The 21,721-nt window shown below is 42.6% G+C and overlaps 1 protein-coding gene across 2 annotated transcripts in view; it reads left to right on the top strand.

Annotated features, from left to right (window-relative positions):
- The window catches only part of SYNE1 (spectrin repeat containing nuclear envelope protein 1), a 465,933-nt gene that overhangs the window by 312,714 nt on the left and 131,498 nt on the right, over positions 1–21,721 (top strand). The window contains exons 95-99 of one of the 2 annotated variants that reach the window (XM_058663996.1): positions 3,425–3,619; positions 4,709–4,882; positions 9,251–9,442; positions 19,613–19,744; positions 20,604–20,713. In XM_058663996.1, coding sequence (XP_058519979.1) covers positions 3,425–3,619; positions 4,709–4,882; positions 9,251–9,442; positions 19,613–19,744; positions 20,604–20,713 — 803 coding nt within the window. Of the gene's footprint in view, positions 1–3,424; positions 3,620–4,708; positions 4,883–9,250; positions 9,443–19,609; positions 19,745–20,603; positions 20,714–21,721 lie in introns of both variants that reach the window. The other variant, XM_058663829.1, reaches the window with a different exon arrangement.

Here is a 21,721-nt window from a genome sequence, read left to right on the forward strand (position 1 = left end):
GTGAATAATGTGTCGCTGATGAAATGAAAAAGAAAGTGAAGAACCTTCTTGAAGAAAATTATGCTACTGTATGAGCTTGAGTCATTGAATTTAATGAGAAGAAAGTGTTTTGAAGAGATGAAACTAACAAAAAAATCAAAATCCATGAGATATAGTTTCTGCTGATCTTTACTCACTCTTAAAGAGTTATAGAGACAGAGAAATTGATCTTTCCTTATGTTCACTCCCTAAATGACCACAATGGCTAGCTGTGCCAGTGTGAAGCCCGAAGTTTCTTCCAGGTCTCCCATGTGGATGCAGGGAGCCAACTCCATAGGCCATCTTCCCTAAGTTTCCCAGATACGTTAGCAGGGAGCTGAATCAGAAGTGGAGGGGCTGGAACTCGAACCGTCACCGCACGGGGTGACTGTGATGCAGGTGGTGCCTTTTCCCACTACGCCACAATTCTGTCCCCACAGATACAGAAATTCATGGTGGATGTAAGTGTGATGTTAGAATTTTTAAAGTATCATGAATTTAAAGTAGTTCTCAAACTGTGATGAAAAATCTTTTAAAAAAATTCTGCCACTAACTTATAATAAAGTCACGAAAATATCAAAGTACTATACAATTTTCTCAGAACTTGCTCTCAAAATCTGAATGTCAAAATTAGCCTGTAGCAAACATCTTGTAGACTGGCACATCCCATGGACCACTCTGGAATGTATTCTTTCAGAAGATAAAATTTAAAAATGTGTTTATGACTTGGAGTAGGTAAGGTTTTGTTAAATATGGCAAAAAAAGAACTACCTGTAAGGTTTTTTTTTAAAATAGTATCCATTTGGCTATCATAAAATTAAGAACTTCTGTTTATCAAAAGATATAATTAAGCTTTTTCCCATTATGAGAATTACATTTGTATATTTACAGAATGGAAGTAGATAATTACAATATGGAGGATTGGAAGAAGTGCAAGCACTCCTCCCCAAAATGTCTGAGCGGTTCAACATGACAATTATAAAGTTTCCTGTAGAGAATGTGTGAAGGATTTTTAAACCTTATTTATTGACAAAGTTAGAAAGAGGGGGATACAGATATCCCATCTGCTGGTTCATTTCCCAAATGACCATAGTGACTGGAGGGGGGCCAGTTGGAAACTAGGAACCAGGACCTTCTTTCCGGTCTCCCATGTGGGTGCTGGTGTTCAGCCACCAAGCCATCTGCTTTTTCCTGAAAATCAGCAGGAGTCTGGATCAGAAGTAGAGCAGCCTGGTGCTCATGTGCTATGCTGGCACTACAGGCAGCAGCTCTACCTGATACGCCGCAGCTCTGGCCCTCTGTGTGAAGGAATTCAGCATGTACGAAAAATGACCAATGGGAAATGAATGTGCTGGATCCTATTAGCCACCAATGAAATACCAATTAAAACTACAATGAGCTTCCACTAGGAACCCATTAGGAAGGTCTACATGAAGAAAGATTCAGAAACCACAACAGTGAGATGTGACTCAGAGAAAATGAGCAAGTCTTTGTACCTGCAAGAACGTGTACAACTCACAGTCACGGATGAGAGAGAGTAAAACAGCAAGACAGAACAACACCCTGGGTGAGATTCCGTTTATGCAAAACTGAAATACAGGCCACAGCATCAACACGATGGTTATCTTGGAGGAGATAGGGGAGAAGCAGCAAAAGGGAGGAGACTGGATGTTCTCTTTCGTCAAGTGGGTGGCAAAGCCTGGGAGTGTGCAGCTTGGGAAAATTAATACAGCTACAAATTTCCATGCATATGCTTTCCTAGGAGCATATAATACTTTCTATAACATTACTGGCCATGATACACACCTAAGAAAAGCATTGTTGCTATGGTGTTTTATTTATTGTGAATGCACTCTGAGGAGACCTTGTGGTCAAGTGAGGTCTACAGTCCCATTGAAGAGACAGGATTTGTGCAACTAAAGATGAGTGAGAAACTATGAATTCTTAGCAAATACAAAGCTTATGCTTTTTCACTTGAAGTTGTGTTTGCCTTTCCAGTAGTGGTAACTTTTTCTAATATGCCCTTCAAATCCTGGAGAAGAATTCCTTTTGTGAAAATTCTGGCTGCAGAACATATTTTTTTAAACTGAGAGCACAAAAGCTGGTATAATTGTGTTGTACGCTAAGTAAGACAATGGTAGTATTGAGAGAAAATGCTAGAGATTGTCTTTATACTGGGTATTAGATCCCTGACATTGAGGTAGTATGACTTGAAGGGTGAAGAGTGGGAGAGAAAGTGCTCCAAACGGAGGGCACTGAATGAACGAGGGTTATGATGCCAGGAAGGGCTGGGGGCCCTGAGACGAATGAAGAAAGCAGGACTAGGGTGAGATGAACACAGGATGAAGCAAGGTGGGGTGGCTGAGACCATGCTCGTGTAGTAAGGCACCTGGATTTTACTTTGTAGGCAAGAAGTCATTGCGTATTTTAAAGCAGGAGACTGAGAGAATATGGTTTACATCTTTATAACATTGTTGTGATTAATCCATAAAGTCTCTAGAAAAACAAGGGTGTGAGCAGGTGGAACCATTGGGAGACCATTATAGCAAGTTGGACGACTCAGGGAGCTGGCCTTGTCTGCAGATGGGGTAATGGTGACCTGCAGGTGCACAGAATATAGTTTGGAGGCAAAAACAGTAGGATTCAGTGATGGATTGGGATATAGGAAGGTTAGGGGAGAAGGAGGTAGGAAGAGTGGCTGCTATGTCTCTAAGTGGAGCAACAAGCAAACAGGTAGGAGAAGGCAGGGAGAAAGCTAACTGTAGACAATCTGGTGGAGATGCTATTGGGGCCTGTAAGTCTTGAGATGTAGAGCCGATGTCTGGATTAGGGCAGTACCTTCATAAATATCCAATATTAGAAAGTCCTGGGAGCCTTCTGAATGGATCACATTTTCAAGAAGAGACTTCATATTTTAAAGCTGTGTGAAGAAATGAGTAGTGTGATGAGCTATTAAGCAGAGTAAGGCAATTTCCTCTTTTTGTATCACATGAATTTCAGATAGAATTCAATGATGTTTCAGAGTTGGGGAATTTTGTAGGAAGAAAACTCATATTGTGGAAGAAGGTCATGGATTTTGTTTTCAGCATCACGCTAGAGATTCCGACATCGTTGAGCATGCCTCTTCATGTTGCACAGGAGCCTATTGAAAACCAGAGAAGTTAAATAACTGTTCAGAGTCACTTAGGTTAGTGACACGAATACTGTTAATTTCAGAAACGCCCTGCCATTCAGTCTGGTAATTTAGTGTTGGAAGTTAGGTGAGGAGGCCTCCAGTTTGTGGAGTCAATGACTTCTGTCTGAAGTGTACTACAGGCTTGCAAAGCCACGTGTACCTCAACTAGCAGCAGGATGCCTTGGTAAAGGAAACGGATGCCCATGTGTGATTGCACAGTCTTCCCCACAGGCCCTGATGGATGAGATTCTCATGCTCCAAGATGAGATCAATGAGCTGCAGTCCTGTCTGGCAGAGGAGCTTGTGTCTGAGTCCCAGGAGTCCGATCCCCCCGAGCAGCTGGCCTTGCAGTCCACACTCACTGTCCTGGCGGAGAGAATGTCCACCATCAGGATGAAAGCTTTGGGGAAACGGCAGCTGCTGGAGGTAACGGGGCACCCGAGAGTCCCCCATCCCTCTGATCTGGGATTGACTGGCGGGCAGACAAGTGTGGGGGTTACTTCTATGATCTCCATTTTTTTTTTAATTTTTTAAAAAGAGTTTTTAGTTTTTAACTTATTTGAAAGGCAGGCTTAGTCGGGGGATGGTGCACAGAGATTGTCCATCTATGGTTTATGCTTCAAATGGCTGTCATGCGTCATGCCTACAGCTGGACCAGACTGCAGCAAGAGCCAGGAGCTTTTTCCAAGTCTCCTGTGTGAGTGCAGGGACCCAAGCACTTGTGCTGGCCCCTGCTCCTTTCTCGGGCGCATCAGCAGGGAGCTGGATTGGAAGTGGAGCACTAGGACCCAATCTGGTGTTCCTATGAATCCCAGCATCAAAGGTCAAAAGACAATTTGCAAATTAGACTCGTTACAGCACCTATCTTGAGTGAATCATCTAGTTTGTTCCTTTTGTCCTCAATTACACTGTGAAAGGCATGTATGGAGTTTGAAAATCAAAAGGTTGGTCTGGATAGTATTTGACATAAATTATTTTCAAAACCCGAAATACTCTGGAAACATATCCTCAAATTTTAGATTTTTGCCTTTTCATGAGCAGAGGCGACACTAGATCACTGCTTTTTGCTGCTCTCCACAGAGCTAGCTGCCCGAAGCTGAATGAGAAGCCTGTGTCAGTTGGGGCATGTGTTCTTCAGTTAGCTAGCTTTCCCCGCTCCTTAGAATGTCACAGGCATGGAAGTAAAGTGTCTATTGCAGAGTTATGGCCTTGTTTTGCTCTCACCTTTGGCTGTTTTTCAACTTTCTCATTCTTTCCTGCTCCTAGGTGTATTATTTGAGAATGCCTTGCTCACCTCTTAATCCCCTGTGTGAAGGCTTTTGCAAAATCAGGATCTTAACACTGATCCTTAAGCAATTCTGATAGGTTAGCCTGGATGTGACCGCAACATTGTTTTCTGGAAGCTTTTTGGGTACTTGCGATGTGTAGCTAGGATTTGAACCCTTCCTCTGTTGTATTAGATCCTGGAGAATTGGCCCCAGGGCCACGAGTCTCACATTTGGTTTGATTTCTCAGGAGAAGCTGAATGACCAACTTGAGGAACAGAGGCAGGAGCAGGCCCTGCAGAGGTACCGCTGTGAGGCCGACGAGCTGGACCACTGGCTCCTGAGCACCAAGGCCAGCCTGGATGTCGCACTGGGGACCACCAAGGAGCCCATGGACATGGAGGCCCAGCTGGTGGACTGCCAGGTATGAAGCTGATTGCAAAGAATAGACCAACACCATCATGCACATTTTTAAACTGCTGAAATTCCTGGTGACAAAATGTGGCATTGGTAGATTTTTTTTATCTACCCAGAGACTTCATATATTAAGATGTAAGAAAAATAATACATTGTTAAAGTCAAGATGAAATTCAAATTTGAACTGAGTTTTTGAAAAGAATCACCCAGAGTCTTACCATCCCAGAGGACTTTTTTTTTTACATACTGCAAATATCAAAATTCCTCCAGATTTGAATTTAGCCGTTAAAAGGACTATAAACCACAATAGAGTCAGGCAGTAACACAACAGGAAGAATCCCTAGGTGTCATTGGAATTTGGGCTGGTTTCCAACTGCCAGGTTTAGGCAAAGACACTCCACGTGGATACACTGGCTGTTGGAGCAGAGCTTCCTTCTGCCACATCAGGTCTCCAGGAATTAATGTGCGGTCAAAAGGCATGAGGATTTTTATTGCAATGTTATTTTCTTACCAGGAAGTTTCCAGACACTGATTTAAGTATACTGAATGGATGCTGAACCAGTTGTAACTATCAATGACCTTTAATGATTTTTCAACACACACACAGGTGCCTTGAAAGCTCTTTTCATTTAATTAACCAGGGACTGTTCAAGCAATCCTAACTAATCTGAAGAATGAAGAGTTAATGTATACAGCTTTGTATTTCTCCCTTTTGGAACCAGAAAATAAGTAAAACCCTCCAATTTGTGAACACTGTGTTTACCTCAATATGCACTATGGTATTTTGATCATCTGTGTTTTGTATTTGAGATTTCTAATATTGAGTATAACCATGCAAATTTTTAATTGCCTTAGGAAGGTTACCTCTATGCACTCAAAACATTATTATTATTTTCTAAAGATTTATTTGTTTTGTTGGAAAGGCAGATGTACAGAGAGGAGGTGAGACAGAGAGGAAGATCTTCTGTCCGATGACTCACTCCCCACATGGCTGCAACAGCCGGTGCTGTGCCTATCTGAAGCCAGGAGCCAGGAACTTCTTCCCCAGTCTCCCACGTGGGTGCAGGATCCCAAGCTTTGGGTTGTCTTCGACTGCTTTCCCAGGCCACAGGCAGGGAGCTGGATGGAAAGTGGAGCAGCTGGGGTTAGAACCAGCACCCATATGGGATCCCGGCACATTCAAGGAGAGGACCTTAACCATTATGCTATTGTGCCAAGCCCTCAAAACATTACTATTACATACAAAAATGGTAATATTTGGCATGGTGCCATGGCCTAGTGGCTAAAATCCTCACCTTGAAAGCCCCGGGATCCCATATGGGCGCCGGTTCTAATCCCGGCAGCTCCACTTTCCATCCAGCTCCCTGCTTGTGGCCTGGGAAAGCAGTCGAGAATGTCCCAAAGCCTTGGGACCCTGCATCCACATGGGAGACCTGGAAAGAAGTTCCTGGCTCCTGGCTTTGGATCAGTGCAGCACTGGCTGTTGAAGTCACTTAGGGAGTGAATCATCAGACAGAGAATCTTCCTCTCTGTATATCTGATTTTGCAATAAAAATAAATAAATCTTTTTAAAGAGTTGTAATATCTGAGACATGTGCTTATTTTAAAAAATGTGTTATTTATGCAAAAGATGGACTTACAAAGAGAGGGACAAAGAGACAAAGAGGGAGAGAAGGAAAGAAAAGTTGAATCTGCTGGTCACTCCCCAAATCCCTGCAATGGCTAAAGCTGTTCTGCACCCAAACAAGGATGCTCGACTTCCACCCCAGTCTCTCACATGGAGAGCAGGGCCCCAGGGACTTGGGCCATCTGCTGCTGCTTCCCAGGCCTGTCAGCATGGAACTTGGTTGAAAGTAGAGCAGCTGAGACCCAACATGCTAATGAGGGATGCTTATGTCAAAGGCATTAGCTTGTCCCATTGTGCCACAGTCTGTTTTCCAAGAGACATCTGTGTTAAATATTTCCATTTAGTACTTAAAATTATTATCCAAGGAGGAACCCCTCACTTAGATTTTATCCTGCCATCCCTTTTGAATATATTCATTGTAACATATACATTGCATAATGCAAATAACGCTTTGTGACTTTTACAAGTGATGAGACTAATGTTGTAAATATACTTGAAAGCATCTGAAATCACACCTGTAAATAAGCTTATTAGAATCTAATATTTAGGAGCCAATATTGTGGTGCAGTGGGTTATATTGCCTTCAACCTGGCGTGCCATGTGAGTGACAGTTCAAGTCCCAGCTACTCCATTTGTGATCCAGCTCCCTGGTAACACATCTGGGAAAGAAGCGGAAGATCATCCAAGTACTTGGAACTCTTCCTTCCACGTGGGAGACCAAGATGAAACTTGTGGCTTCTGCCTTCAGTCTGGCTCAGTTCTAGCTCTTAGAGTCATGTGGGCAGTAAACTAGTGGATGGAAGATTTCATTCTGTCATTCAGCCTTTCAAATATATAAAAATCAATCTTTGACATACAATAGTTAAATAATTACTTGATTTTAAGTTAAAAATTCTAAGAGAATTAAAACCCAATGAATTTAAATCTAGTACTGAGCCAGTTATGCGACCGCTGTCACTGCGGCTGTTACACAGACTTAGCCATGGCATTTCGCTTTTGTAGATTCCTGCACATCACAAATATTTTAAAATACTTTTATTATTATTATTATTATTTTTACTTTGCGACTACTCTGGAACAAAGGCTAACATAAACCAGAGTGAATTCGTTCTCACAGTTCCATCTTGTTACATTTATCTTTGCTTCTGATTTTAAAAGAAGACATCTTCCCCACTCTGAAGGTGCCATGGGCTCCCAGCACTGTGCCTGCTCTACCAACGGAAACATCGCCCTACACTGATCCTCTAACTTTCTCTGAAATAACCTGCAGCAAAGTATCTTTTGGCTCCCGTTTCAGCAAAAATTTTTTTGTACCACTTAGTTCTAGTTTTGCGTTTGAAACTATCTTCTTAAAAGTGGATGGCATGACCATGCATCTGATTTAGGGGGAATACCTTCCCAAATTACTTGGTTAAATATAAATTTAAAAATTTTTCAGAGATAAAAGCTATGGGATATAAAAGCAGTAAATTCTGTGGAAAATCAAGTGTCTTATTATTTGTGTTATTCGATTTTTTAAAAAGATGTATTTACTTTTATTGGAAAGGTAGATTTGCAGAGAGAAGCAGAGACAGAGAAAGATCTTCCATCTGCTGGCTCACTTCCCAGGTGGCCCGATGGCCGGAGCTGAGCTAAGGAGGGAGGAGCTCCTTCTAGATCTCGCACAAGGGTGAATTGTGCCATGGCTTTGGATCATCCCCTGTCTTCCAGGCCATAAGCAGAGAGCTGGCTGGGAAGTGAAGCAGCCGGGGCGTGAACCTAGCCTACTGGTGCTTGATGACAGAGGATTAACCGGTGGAACCATCATGCCAGCACCTCTGTTTGATGTTTGATTGTGTTTTTGTTTTGTCATGGAAGAAGGGAGAATACTCTGCTCAGTGGGTTTAGTATTAACTATCAGGAAAAACTTTGTAGCACTAAACAGCGGTCAGAGAAAGATGAATTAAAAATTTAAGGAAAACTGTTAGAAATGTAAGATTAAAGCTATTTATTATTTAAAGAAAGCAAAATTCAAAGCAATACATGAGAACTGCAACCTGAAACTAAATAATCAACAGTAATTAGCAATACTTTGACAGAAAGTTTCAAATTGATATGGCTTAAATTAACATGGAAAGGGTCGATCATGGGATATCTTCATTAGCATTAGATAGAAGCATGATGCTATGACATTAAGACACTAATAATGACTTACACTGGAACATTTTTTAAAAAATGATTTATTTATTTAAAAGGCAGAGTGACAGAAAAGGAAAAGGGAGAGATCTTTTATTTACTGGTTTGCTTCCCAAATGTCCACTATAGTCAGGATTGGACCAGGCCAAATCCAGATGCCAGGAGCTCTATTCTGGTCCTCCAAGTGGGTTACCAGGACCCGGGGAATTGGCTATTCCAAATCCCTGTCTCCTATGTACAGGAGCAGGTGCTGAGGCAGAAGTGGAAGAACCTAGAGGTAAACTAGCGCTCCAGTCTAGGCTACTGCAATTGCAAAACACAGCTTAACCTGCTCACACACACACACACACACCCATGTTTTTCATTTTTTAATACCTGATCTTTGAAAGAGCAGGATTAAATGGCCTGAAGATTTAAACACACAGTCTGTCAGCTGTCCCTCAGAACTGTCAGAAAACTGCACAAACCCGCAAAAGCCTGTTCGTCTGCTATAAGACCCTACATGTTGCTGGGGAGCTAATGTGAAAAAGCTGGCAGGAATTGTGAATTTCATGTTTCTTTTCGTCATCCTAGAACATGCTGGTGGAAATTGAGCAGAAGGTGGTGGCCTTATCTGAGCTCTCGGTGCACAATGAAAACCTGCTGATGGAGGGCAAGGCGCACACGAAGGACGAGGCTGAGCAGCTGGCGGTGAAGCTGCGAACACTCAAGGGGAGCCTCCAGGAGCTGCAGCGCGCTCTGCATGACAAACAGCTCAACATCCAGGTGAGGGATGCGGCCGCCACCCACAGCTGCCCTCCACACTGGGTGCACCTCTTCCGGGCACTGCAGGAGCAGCCATGCTTCTCTGGGCACCTGCTTCACCCCGAGCATTGCTGCCTCTGTTTGGATTCATACTTTAACTCGGGTCTAGATTTTCATATAGCTTATGTAAAGGCTATGTAGGTCTAAAGACTACAGTGTGGGAAAATAAATAGCAATGGTTCTCTTCCCTGTCCACTCCCTACCCCAAGAAAATTAGCAGAGAGAGAGAGAGAGAGAGAGAGAGAGACAGAGAGACAGAGAGACAGAGAGACAGAGAGACAGACAGAGACCCAAAAGGTAGGCAGAGAGTTCCTGCCTGCTGGTTCAGCTCCGAATGATCACAATGGGGCCAAGCCAGGCCAAGCAAGAAGCTGGTCTTAGTCTCCCATATGGGCGTCGGGAGCTGACTGCTTGAACCATTGCCTGGTGTCTCTCACAGTGTACATTTGCAGCCACCTGGAATTAAAAGCAAGCCGTGATCCCACTGAAGCATCCTGACAGCAGAGGGGAACGGCCCAAACAGCAGTGCAACCCCTGTGCTAAGTAATCCTCCCCTGCTTGGCTTCTCTTTTAGCTTATCCTTAATTTCAACCTTCTGTGTCCTCATGTTTTAGGTTGATTTTTGTGTGTGTGAATAATAAGTATATTTCATGGGTTTGGAGTATTTAATCAGAAGATACCAGTTTTATAAATTTATTTTTTGATGGGCAGAAAAAAAGAGACAGGTTATTTGGTGTGAGCACCCACATCTGCTGTTTGACTCGGCAGATTCTAGCAGCATCCAGGGTTTGGCTAGGATGAAACCTGGAACAGGAGTCCATTAAGGTTTTCCAAGTGAATAGCAGGACTTCAGCTAGATGAACTATCACCCTGTTCCTGCCATGTTAGCAGGAAAGTGGAGTAGGAGCAGTAGCTGGGTGTCAGATCCACGTATTTCAGTGAAGAACACTCATCGGGTGAGTACAGGGAAATGAGCCAAGTCCAGGGAAGCTCCAGCATTGCCAAGTATTGGACAGTCTGTGGGAACACACAGAGAAAGTTAGAAGACAGGAAGGTGGCAAGAAGACTGGGTTTAGTTCCTGGAAGCCTCTTGAAGACTGCCATCAGAGGTTTGTGGCAAGTGAGATCCGAGGAGGACTGGGAACTGCCTACTCATGCTGGGGACGTACAAACTACTCATGGCTTCAGTAGGAGCTGTTTCTGCGGCGTGGTGGAAGCAAGAGTGCTCTTTGCTGAAATAGGATGGAGAGGGCAGCTGCTGCAGACGGAGCCAACATGGCAGCCCCGGGAGTTCTATTGAGAAGGGGAACAGAGGAATAAGATAAACTGTAAGAACTGAAGCAAGACATTCTTTGTTAATTATTTAGAGAGAGAGAGAGAGAGAAAGAGAGAAAGATGCAGGTTATCTATCTGCTGATTCAATCCCCAAAGCCTACAACACATGGGGTGGGGCCAGACTGAATCCAGGAACCCAGAATTCAATTTGGGTCTCCCACATGGATGGCAGGGACCCTGATGGTCAAGCCATTAGCTGCTGCCTCCTGGGGACAGTGGAAGAGCTGTTGGGACTCAGAGCCAGGCCTTCCGAGATGTGGCCATCCCAAACAGCAGCTACATCCCTGAGCCAAACACCGACCCCTATTTACTGGTTAGTATTTTTTTCTCCTTGTTTCACATTAAAATTAGGAAAAAAAAAAATAATGACAGGTTTACATTCAGATGGCAATAATTCAGAAAACAATTATTTAAAAATGAGTCTTGGGTAGGAGGAACAAAATAGGATCACACGTGGAAGGTTTGGTGTTTGAACCTTGCTACAAGTCGGAGTATCGTCTCCCCTACACTCCTGCTAAGCCAGAAGGCAGTCAGCCTAGGGGCGTAGCAAGTGCTGCCAACCCCGCCAGCCCATGTTCCTGTTGGTGTCATGGCATGGCTTCAGCCAGACTGGCTCTCCTTTATCATTTTTGCCTGCCTGTAAAGTGACTGGGACCACGCCAATCCCATCACCTACTACAAGAAGAAAAGGACAACTTTGGAGGGAAGGAAGGCAGCATCTGTGTGCACGAACTACTGGGAGGAAGTAGGGCATGAATATTGTGATGAGAACTTGATGCCATTGCCTGCAATTGCTTTTTTTCACTGTGTTGATAATTGTTCAGACTAAACTATGTATTTTTTCATTATTATATGATTATATAATCCAGAAAAATCAAACCTAATCAGCTAAAAAGTATTGGAAATATTGGACGACTTTGAGAAGTGACTGATGTACTAAAGGAATGAAGCCCAGAAAATATAGCTTTCATATGAAGCTTGTAAAGTGATGTATTTTTTCTCTCAATAATATGAACAAAATGAATTACATAAAATTGAATAATACTTTAACACAAGAACAAATGAATAGAAGGAACCATTTTGTCTTTAGGAAGATAACTTCTTTAAAATGCCAATTATTCTGTTAATACCCCAGTTATTCTGAATTGAAGTATTATTTGCATATTTTAGGAAAGTGACAAAAGATTACCAGATTTACTTGGGAAAATATTCATGTAATGCTAACTAACCACTGCATTTTGAAAATGAAAATTTATGAGGAACTATTAGTCTTTTAATAGAATAGGTAAGTAGTATAGATTGACTCGATAAATATATTTACAAAAAAGAATATGCTAGAAAGAGACTCTGGGATATAAGGGAATCCGATCAATGTTAGAGATGTTAGATAAAATGTGACACACTCTATAGTAATAAGTGAGTCTCCTAGAAAATAATAACCATGTTTCACATAACCATTTTCATAGAAAAATAAGATTAAAATGTAAAATTAAGCCTGAAAAATACTCAGAGCATAAGTACGCCCTTCCAACTATTCCCCTAAAACTGAATTTTAGGGTTTTTTTTTTTTAATTCTTACATAAAATTTAAAAAGTTAAAAAAAACAAACGGGGAGAACAATATAGTTCATATATCTTTTATAATTACATAAGAAACAAAATTGGATTAAAAAATGCTCAAGGGCCTATCATGATAGCCTAGTGACTAAATCCTCACCTTACATGTGCTGGGATCCCTTATGGGTGCCAGTTCTTGTCCTGGCTGCTCCACTTCCCATCCAGGTTCCTGCTTGAGACCTGGGAGGGCAGTAGAGGATGGCCTGTACCCATGTGGGCGACCCATAAAAAGCTTCTGGCTACTGGTTTCAAATCAACTCAGCTCTGGGGAGTGAACCAGTGGATGGTAGATCTTTTTGTCTTTCCTTCTCTGTAGATTTGCCTTTTCAATAAAAATAAATCTTAAAAAAATGCTAAAGATTTTAGAAGTGAGAAGAGATTCCTGCAATTTAAAAGAAATAGAAGAGACTTTTAAAAGTAACATGGAAAATGCATGCAATGAGGGGAAATGTGAGCCTGAACACTTTTGTGTTTTTGAGTTGATCTGTGAATGAGTTTAGATTGCAAAGAAATTAAAGCAGAGGTGTGAGTTTAGTATGTGGCAGAGCTGGGCTTCAGGAAGTGCTTACCCCGCCGTACTCCCAGAGGCAGGTACGGAGGAAGGGGAAGCCTGACATGCATGTGCGCATTAACAAGGTGGGGACCACACATTCCAAGGCCTTGGCGCTGAGGAGGGAGCATTGGTGAGTAAGCAGGCCCGTTCAGGGCAAGGCATACTGGGAAGCAGCTGTTAAGCCAGCTGTTGTTTTGTGAAGCACCATTGCAAGGTTTGCCTATTTTGCAAGAGACAGGAAGTTTGGAATTATTTCTAAATTTCCCAATTGTTAAGCACTGATATTAATTTTACAACTTTAAATGAGTTGTTCTTAACTGACAATTCAAAAAAAATGTTTTTAAGTTATGTGCCAAATGAAATATAGCTGTAGGTTGGAATTGGCTCTTGGACCATCCCTTTGCAACTACAAACTAGATAAAAAAAATCTGCCCATTGTGTTGCCATTACTAACAAGGCATCCTTGGGTAAGATCCTTGGGTTTTCCAAAACTTTCCTAGGGATCATCTGTGAAACAGGGATAAAGAAGGTACATTTATTTTCCCTCACCCTTACCCTTGGGGATTTGTTCTAAAAGCCTCTCCCCTTCCATAACTGATAATATCAGTCACAACCGATAATAAAAGACACCATTTTCAGAAATAAACACTAATAAAAATATGTGAATGTCTCAAAATAAGTCAAGATAAATATTAATATCTTAGGGACATGGTTGGCCACTGAAACAGGAAAGGAAACTATGAACATAGGGGAGAACTACTATATTTAACTTAATTATCCCAAGGATTTCAAAGAATTACTTTAATGCAAGTAATTGCTGCCATGAGTAATCAGATGGGTATTCAGCCATATAGTAATTAATCACAAGCAACTGTATGCAAGCCATGATCTCTGGGAGGAAGGGAAGTCCCAATGTTGGAACAGGCTCGGCTGCAGCCTGCGCTTAATTCAAGAGAGGAGAATCCTCACTCTGCCCCCAGGTGGAAGCCTGCCCTAGGATGGTGGCTGTTTATTTTTTAAATGTCTATAAATTCTATGATCTTTCATCTAATGGAGTTTCCAGCATATAAAATATTAAAGTTTTAGAAAATAAATACGCTTTGCCAAGATTATTTGTTCATCTGTGGAATTAAAAGGAATTTAGTTTACATTATTATGATTGCCATGCTAAGGATCATATCCTTTCATATAAAAAATTGGAAAGAGTTTATAGTCGAGCTAAAATTAAAGTCCATTGCAGGAAAGTCTCCCTATCCGTGCAGGCGTCAAGTAGGATTTGTCATTTACTCAAGGTTTGCAGGAGCTGGAGGGCTGAGATCCCCTTCTTGCTTCTTGGGGTATCAGCATACAATTTCCTGGTGCACCTGTCCCAGCAAACGGGAATTTTTCATGACCTGTTCATTCTAGTGCGGCTTGTATGGTTATCCCTGAATAACCATCTCCTTCGCTGCCAGCCAAGCACAATGCCCTTCTGTGTGAAGACTTCCAGTCTTTCATCTTAATGCATCTGGAATCTCATGCTGTCTTTCTTCAGAAGAGTTGGAGTGGTTCTCCTGCGTTACCACCCACCAACAGAGAAGACAGTTTGCTCCCTATTAATAATAAAGTGCTTTATAAAGAAATGTACAATTTATGTTTAGCATTTCCCAATCCTCACTCATCTTCCAAGGAATGTTCCTGGCAAAGAGTAGTATTTCTTCTATTTCCAAAGTAAATAGCTTAGGTAGTCCTGCCCAGTGTGACTGTGGCGATAGAAGACTGCCTGCCTTCGGGCTGTCTGGACTGGAGGGAAAGATGTTATCACACCTCAGAGAGTCGGTCCCCCCAGCTCATTCCTCCTGGCTTTGGCAGCCCCTCCCAAGGTGGCAGAAATGACATTTGGACTGGATTCTTGCTCCGTTTTGGCTTCCTGTTGCCCAAAGCTTATGTTTCAAGATGACTCAGTTGGAGGAACACTCACTGGCAAGTGGCACTTGACCACATAGACAAGAAGTGTTAGCATCTGCTCCTGGTGCTTCATGGGGTTTTCTGGTTTGGTTTTTGTTTTGTTTTGTTTTGCTACGTATCTGTGAATCCAGTTAACCAGAGGCAACCTCCCTGCCCAAATTTTAACTCTGAGAATCTGACAGTGTATCTCGCAGTGAACATTGTTCGTAATACAGAATGCCTCAGTTGGGTTTTATCTATTTGTTTCTAAGGGACAAATTTGGTGCAAGACATTTCAAAGAATTGCTCTCAGTCAAAAGGAGGTAACTTAATTCGATGGGGGAGTTAGTACCAAGTACTGTGAGAAGTTACAAAGGTCTGCTTCTGAAGGAGCTCTGAAAAGTAGGGCTTGATTGAAGGGAGAAGCTGAGGAAGTAACCAGCATCTCACAGAGGAAAGTCAACGTGCTGTGTAGCCAAGGTCACTATTTTTGTCAGAGGTTTTGCCAGAAAATCTTGGTGGTTTCTTTCCTCAGCTTGACATAGGAATAGAAAGCCGGGAATCAGTTGCAGACAGAGAAGTTTTATTCACAAAGTGACCAGGTGCACATGGAAAGCAGAAAGAAGTGGAAAGCACCCTCCTGGAGACAGCCTGGGGCTGGGGTGCCTCTTGAAAGGAGAGAGGGAGGGACATCAATGTTTTGAAGCACAGTATTGGGATTTTAATCATTCCCTGACCTCTCCTTGACTGGATGGGAACCTACAGGTAAAAGGTTCCCCACTAGTGGTCTCTTAACCAGTTAGGAAATGGCTGGGCAGTTGTTGAGCCACCCGCTTGAAGGTGCGGCCAAGATTTCAGTGGGCTTGCATGGTCTCAGGGCAGAAGTCGCTGTGGTTGGGAACAAGGTTCAATCCCCTACTCTGACTCCTTCAGCGGGTGGTATCACACCTGTCTTTCTGTGACCACCCTGCTCATCTGTTGTTTCTTTGCTGTCTAGAAGAGCTGGGAGTTTTAGAATTTATTCATGAAAGATGGTGGATTTTGAGGTTTCATGAAGAAAATCATGGACTTCAGTCCTGGAAAAATTTCTCTTCACCCCAAAGCTCCCACTCTCCAAAAAGCACAATTTGTCCTTGACAGTCTTTCGTGGGAGAGTGCAGAATTTCAGGACCTAGGAGTGACCAACGAACTACGTACGCTAAACATGATGCATAATGCAAATTACATGCAAAGATCACACCCACTGTTCTGCCCGAGCCACCTTCTCTGGCTGGGAAGCTGGAACTTCTTAAAGGCAACACTTTAAAGCCAAGGTGGGTCAGATGGAGAGGGACTGTCACATTTTTTTTTGTTTTTTGAACCTTAAGGCCTTCTTTAGAGAGAGCTGCTGTATCTTTTTTATTATTATTAATTATTTTGCATTATGTGACAGTTTCATAGGCTCTGGGAATCCCCCTGCCCCGCCCCACGCCCCTCCCCCCTGGTGGATTCCTCCACCTTGATGCAGTATTACAGTTCAAATTCAATCAAGATTCTTTCCTTGCAAACGTATCCCAAGCATAGAGTCCAGCTACTTATTGTCCAGATGGGTTGAACAGTTTCTTGGGGAGACCATTTCTGGTCCGAAGTTAGAGCTGGTAGAATATCATCCCAGTCAATTAAGAGTCCCAATATAACATCAACAGCAATTTGCAACATTATGGAATTGACATGGTTTTGAGTAACCAGTATGTTAAAAAAAAAAAAAAAACAAGTTCTTAACCACAACCTATGATTAGCTCATTGACATTTCAACTTTAGTTTATATACAGGACCGCTTGCTATATACCTTAAAATGGCTATAAGGTACCATTCAGCTGTCTCGTGTCTATTTCATTTTAGTATTTAGCCATTTGTTGTGTTGAAGTATAATTTTGCTGATCTTGGCAGATTTCAGGATAATCTAGACTGGCTTGTAACTCTATCAAGACATTTGTCGACAATTAAGGTGCAGAACATTTTTTTGGAGGGGGGAGGTGTGCAGGAAAATCCTCAACACCATGGTGAGGAGTGACTAATCTTTGTGTCCCACCCAGCGAGGCATGAGCCAATCCACGCCAGCTCTTTCCTGTCAGATTCCAAGCTCTACTTTTTGTTGTTTGTCTATTTATTTTAGGTTTTTTTAGTTTGTATGATTGTTTGCTATCACATTTAACATCACAGAGAGGTTTGACTGTTTCAGTTCATTCAGTGACATGCAAATACCAACATTGCCAAGATCCAGGGGGAGGCCCTGAGCTCTTGCATTCTGCAAATAATCATGAGAATTTAATGAGAATAAAAGTGGAAGCAGACCTGGTCTATTTCTCTGTTGTGACAAGTGTACAATTCTGAAAATCAGAGAGTGGGAAGGGGTCAGTTAGGATGATTAAATTGGAGCAGCTGAATTTCAATCCCTGGTTTTCCTTGGCAAATAAGAACCACAGGGCAGGAGAGCAGCAGCTCCAGAAATTGATGGACAACTCCTCTGTGGGGTAACCTGCAGAATGTCACTCCTGGTGGCTCTCAGTCCTGCAGCCACTCTGCTCCTGGTCTCTCGGAGAGAAGTCAGCTTCCCCAGGAGGTCTTTGCCCCATCTGTTCCCTCGTCCTGCCGCGCCCTCCCCCGAGCCTGACAGAGAGATCCTCATTATGCAGAACTCACTACAGTCCCTTCTTCGGGGCTGTGTCCTCACACTGCCCTGAGACAACCCCCTGGCCCTTCTCACTCCCCAGCCCATTGCCTGGTTTCTCTTGTCCTTATCACCAACTCAGCTTTACTTGTTTCCTTGTGGTCTATCCCTTGCTAGTGTCCTTGTCTAGTTCCCCCCTTTTTAGGGTACCCCGACTTGATGAACTAATACCTGACATACAATGAGTGCTGAACCTACACTTGAGGCGTGTCTAACATTAAAATCATTTATTATAGCTTTTGACATACATGAGGAAACTCAAAGATAAGCATATGTTCATGCAGATGAGTTTTGAAACCCATACTTTTTTTTTGTGATCTACATTCTCCAGGGATGTTTTGAAGACTCATAAATTGCTAGAAAAGATTTAAGGTTCATGAGATGAGGTGTGCAGTTTGCAGTCAGTGTTGTACCATTTAACGTAAGGGGCCTCGGCATGTGTGCTTTGGCCATCCATGGGGAAACCTGGCACTGCAGACACTGGGGGGCACTGTGATAAGAGGGTATCAAGTGCTGATAGCCATGTTTTGGGCTTAGCCACCACACTTTGGGAGTAGCTTAGGAGATTCATGGATTCATCCATAGATGTTAAAGCAAAACTTTCTTATTTTTGTATCTTATTTTTCATGACATAGTTTCGTAGTTTCTCCCTTTCATCCCTTCCCCATTACCCCTCCCGCTGACCCTGTATTTTACAATAATATGGTCCTTTAGCTGCAGTCTTGGCTCCGGCTTTCTGCTCTTGATGTCTTAATGGTGTAGGTAAAGCAAGCCATTTTGAGAACCGTCTGTGTTTGATGAGCAGCACTGTGGTCCTTTCAGATGCCGTTAGGATTATCAGGCGGGGAGAGCAACCCTTTACCTAGCAGGTAAGCCTGTGCCTTTCTCCTTTCGCCATACTGTATCAAAGGCAGCAGGCAGTAGCATGGTCGTGAGCAGGCACGTGGTGGGAGTGGAGGAAGGACTTAGCCACTTGTCAGACATGTTGAATTATCACTGCTGAACTGTAAAGGCTCTGTGGATCTTTGCAGAATGGTAATCAAATGTACCCACAGTTAACGACCTAAAGTGTTCATCTCAACGATTGCAAAAGGACAGTCATCTGAGATTTGAGCAGAATCCACTAACAACATATAGCAGTCTAAACATAGCTATATACACAGCAGACATTCACAAATAGAGGATTCTAGGGCACGTTTAAAGCTTAGCTGTAAAAATGGTGAGAATTGAAGGTTTATAAAGTACAGTGTCAGATACAGCACTGTGCACTGAAGGGCCTTGGAAATCAAATTCCCTGTGGCTCACTGTCCCTCACAGCCCTGTAGACAGAGCCCAGGGGCCTGGGTCGTGAGGTGAGCATGGCAGAGCAGCAAACAGTCGGGGCTCAGCCCCACGGGGAAGCCCTGGCTTGTACCCATTACCACTGCACTATGGAAGAGTCCGACATAAAGTGCAAGTTCTTACTGAGTTTGTGAACCTAACAAAGCTTTAGACTTGCTGCCTATCAAACACACAGAGATCTCTGGTAAATAACCTTTTAGAAAAGTCATTATCTAACAAGTACTTGGCATATACATTTATTATGTAGATCTGGAGAGAGAAGGTGGCAGAATAATGCTTTAACTGAAGGGATACAGAGCTGTTTAGTCCTGACCACTTGAGAAGCATTTCACCTTCGTATGACTTAAGAAACAAAACTCATAGAAGGATCTAGTTACATTTTTGTGGAAGAGAATTCTAGAATATTACCTGGCAACCATTGTGGAAATAGAAGGGTTTCCACACAAATATTTCTGTTTAACCAACTGTTTATTGTTCTGTGTCCTGCAGATGTCATTACTTCTAGTGGTTTTGTGTTACCGTTTTGTCCTTAAATGTGACTTGACATCCAAATGAAAGCACTTTGGTATTGTTATTTAGATACCACCAAGTAACATTTTTTTGCCATGTTGGTTATGGTTTTCTTGATTTCTCTGCCTCATTAAAAGCAGGGAACAGCACAGGAAAAGGAGGAGAGTGATGTTCACCCGACAGCCACCCAGAGCCCTGGCATGCAGGAATGGCTAGCCCAAGCTCGCACCACATGGACCCACCGGAGGCAAAGCAGTCTCCAGCAACAAAAAGTAAAGTGTTTCCTACCCCTCTGTAGCCAGCAGATATGTCAAGAAGTGGAGAGGAATTGTATCTGTTGCAAAGATAGAATGTTTGTTTATAGATCTGCTAAGGGGCCGCGGGTGCTTGCTCGTGAGCCCTGGGTTGACTGGCCGTGTTGAAATCCTGTCAGAAGTATGTCCTGAGGTTGATGAATTGCACAACTCAAGCATGGCCTCCCAACTTTATTTTCTAAACCCCACCCCTCTCCCCATTTGAATCCATTTTACTATAATTTTTTTAGGAAGACCTCTGAGATTCGGTACAGGTTTGAATTATGAGTGTTCTTTTAAAGAAATGGATTGTTTTTCACTTTCAAGTAGATATCACTACAAAATAGGACGTAAAGTTGTTGCCCAGGGAAACAAATCGATGTTAATAGGAATGATTTATCATTGATACCTGCACCTCACGTAAGGAGAGTGCTAAAATATTTCTCCAACTCCAAAAGCAAGTGCATCTATTAGAGAAGATGAAATGCAAAGCCAAATCTGTTGGCAATCCAATTTACAATACAAGTAGAAAATCACCATCCCTGCTGACTTAAAAAAAGCAGTCCTGGGACTGAAAACTGAAGCTGTCTTTTGTACCACTAGAGGGCACCAGTGCCCAGGAAAACTTCACATAGTTCTCACCACATTTTTTCACAGAACTTTTCAGAAAGAGAAAGAAAGGCAGGGAGTGTGTTGGAGACAGGCTTGGATATGTAAGGACACCACTGCTTAACCTCTCGCCGTCTGAGTTCTGAGGTTTGCTAGATGGAGAGTCATGGTGGCAGGCAGTAGCCCAAAAGTAACGAAGCCTTTTGCCTTTGTGTTTGCCCTTGGACAGGAGTTGGAACAAGAATTAGCTGAGCAGAAGAGCCTTCTGCGCTCAGTAGCCAGCCGCGGAGAGGAGCTCCTGACCCAGCACACGACTGCAGAGCCCTCTGGCGAGGAAGGGTAGGTTTGAGCTCCAGCTTGCTCCTCTTTGCATTATTCTGTCTGAAGAACTGTAACCATCTCCCTCCATGTAATACTCAAGCGTCTTCCGTCAAATTTGGAAGTTGTGTTTTTACGTTAGGGTATTAAATATACCCCCAATTAGGACATTTCACTGCCTGGCATGCACACAGCCAGTAAATACAGTGTCAGGTTAACTTGCCCTCCTTCCAGAATGTTCTGTTCATGAACGCACTAATCCAATAGGAAATTCCTACTAGGATTAGTTCCATGACCTTCCCATTGAGACCTTTAACTCAGAGCACTTTAACTACAAGAGATTGGCTTAACGTGCTGCTCCAAAGCAAATGGATGTGTCCAATAAGTGTTTTGGCTTTTCTCAAATCTATTGCTGTGATTTCTAGGTGTAAAACCATTCAATTTAGAGTACTGGTTTGGAGTATAGAATTTGAAAGTTGTATATGTATAAAAATAATATTCCAGAAAAAATCCAGGATGTTGGAGCCTTTTTATGATGATTTTTATTTAAAAGACAGGGAGGTAGAGGAATTGAGGTACAGTGGGAATATCGCTGTGTTTTATTCACATCGGATTTGATCTGACTTGAAGATACCAGTCACCTTTCCCTCAATTTCTTCATCTGTAGAATTAAAATAATTACCACTTACTGTCAGCACAAAAGTATGAACATTGCGAATATTATCTGAGAGGATATATATGAACACATTTTAAAAAAATTAATCAATTTTTGAAAGATTTAAAGAGAGAAGGAGAGACAGAGAGAGAAATATTGCATCTGGTGGTTCACTCCCCAAATGCGCACAAAGGCAGGAGCTGAACTGATCCCAAAGCAGGAGCTTTGCTGGGTGTCTCACGTGGGTCCAGCAACTCAAGGACTTCCTCTGGCACTGCTTTCTCAGATCGTGAGCAGGGAGTTGAATCAGCGGTGGAGCAGTGAGAACCTGAGCTGGCACCCGTATGTGATGCTGGCACCACAAATAGAGGATT

The sequence above is a fragment of the Ochotona princeps genome, chromosome 1 (assembly GCF_030435755.1).
Source record: "Ochotona princeps isolate mOchPri1 chromosome 1, mOchPri1.hap1, whole genome shotgun sequence".
Lineage (NCBI taxonomy): Eukaryota > Metazoa > Chordata > Mammalia > Lagomorpha > Ochotonidae > Ochotona > Ochotona princeps.